The sequence below is a fragment of the Merops nubicus genome, unplaced genomic scaffold, assembly GCF_000691845.1.
Source record: "Merops nubicus isolate BGI_N331 unplaced genomic scaffold, ASM69184v1 scaffold28185, whole genome shotgun sequence".
NCBI lineage: Eukaryota > Metazoa > Chordata > Aves > Coraciiformes > Meropidae > Merops > Merops nubicus.
Genome location: NW_008608053.1, coordinates 10,465 through 11,839, shown reverse-complemented (window position 1 = coordinate 11,839; position 1,375 = coordinate 10,465). Strand labels below are relative to the sequence as shown.

Genomic DNA, 1,375 nt, shown 5'->3' with positions numbered 1-1,375 from the left:
GGCTGCACAGACAACGCCGAGGCTTTCTCCTATGGCTTCCAGCTCCTCTCCACACTGCTGCTGTGCCTCAGCAATGTAATGTTCGTGCCTCCTGTGGCCATCGCCGTTCGCAGCCACTACCTCCTGGAAGCTGCCGTCTACATCTTCACCATGTTCTTCTCCACTGTGAGTGTGAGGTGGGGGAGGCTAGGAGAGGACAGGTGAAGGGCTAGAGCTGTGAGGGGCAGCTCTCACAACCTTTCCCCCCCTACCCCAGTTTTACCATGCCTGCGACCAGCCAGGCATCGTGGTGTTCTGCATCATGGAGTACGACGTGTTGCAGTTCTGTGACTTCTTAGGCTCCCTCATGTCTGTCTGGGTCACCGTCATCGCCATGGCCCGCCTCCAGCCCGTGGTCAAGCAGGCAAGTGTGGAGAGGAGGCATGTGCGGCTGGTACAGAGGGGACCTATCCTGACAGGTTCTTGCTGCACTGTCCCTTAGGTTCTGTACCTGCTGGGGGCCATGCTGCTCTCCATGGCTCTGCAGATGGACCGCCACGGGCTCTGGAACCTCCTGGGACCCAGCCTCTTTGCCTTAGGGATCATGGCCATTGCCTGGGTAAGGAGATGCTGTCCTATCCAATTATGTCTCCATCTTGGCCGTGCTCAGCACCCTGCCCTACCATCTAGCCCCAACTCCCTTGCCAGTATTTTCCCTCTGCAGCCTTCACCCTCCCCCATGAACCCCCCTCCCTGGCTCATAGGGGATGTGGCACCGTGGCACAGGGGCCGTGCCCATCCCTGCCAAGGATGTCTCTCCCAGCTCCCCTTTCCCCACCGCAGACGGCTCGCACCATCCAGCGCCGCCACTGCTACCCGCCTACCTGGAAGCGCTGGGCTTTCTACTTGTGCCCGGGAGCGCTGATCGCGGCGGCCGCCGTGCTGCTCTACGCCTTCGTGGAGACAGAGGAGAACTACTTCTACATCCACAGCATCTGGCACCTGCTCATCGCCGGCAGCGTCGGCTTCCTGCTGCCACCCCGTGCCAAGCCCAGTGGGCGCCTGGGGCCGCTGCCCCGGCGCAAGGGCTGCGGGTACCAGCTCTGCATCAACGAACAGGAGGAGCTGGGACTTGTCGACCCAGCTGTGGCCTCCATCAACAGCATTTGTACCAGCTGATGCCGATGGCAGCCTGGACTTCTCCGGCACGGACAGCAGCCTCATGGGTCCTGGCACTTGCTCTCTTTGCTGGCTGCCCATCTGCAGGTGCATCAGGACTCTTCCGAGCAATTGCACAACCACCCGTGCTGCCCTATTCTTGCAATTACAGCCTCATTGAACTTGTCTTCTGGAGTTGCTGTGACTCAGTCTGGTGCAGGGTTGGGGGGCTTGAGGC

The 1,375-nt window shown here is 60.7% G+C and overlaps 1 protein-coding gene across 1 annotated transcript in view; it reads left to right on the top strand.

Moving 5' to 3' along the window:
- Positions 1-1,324, top strand: part of TMEM8B (transmembrane protein 8B) — a gene marked incomplete at its 5' end in the record, with an annotated part of 6,326 nt that extends 5,002 nt beyond the window's left edge. The window contains 4 exon segments of the mRNA XM_008940163.1: positions 1-165; positions 257-403; positions 482-598; positions 823-1,324. The exon segment at positions 1-165 is cut by the window's left edge and continues 13 nt beyond it. Of these exon segments, the coding sequence (XP_008938411.1) occupies positions 1-165; positions 257-403; positions 482-598; positions 823-1,158 (765 nt within the window).
- Positions 1,325-1,375: the final 51 nt, after the last annotated feature.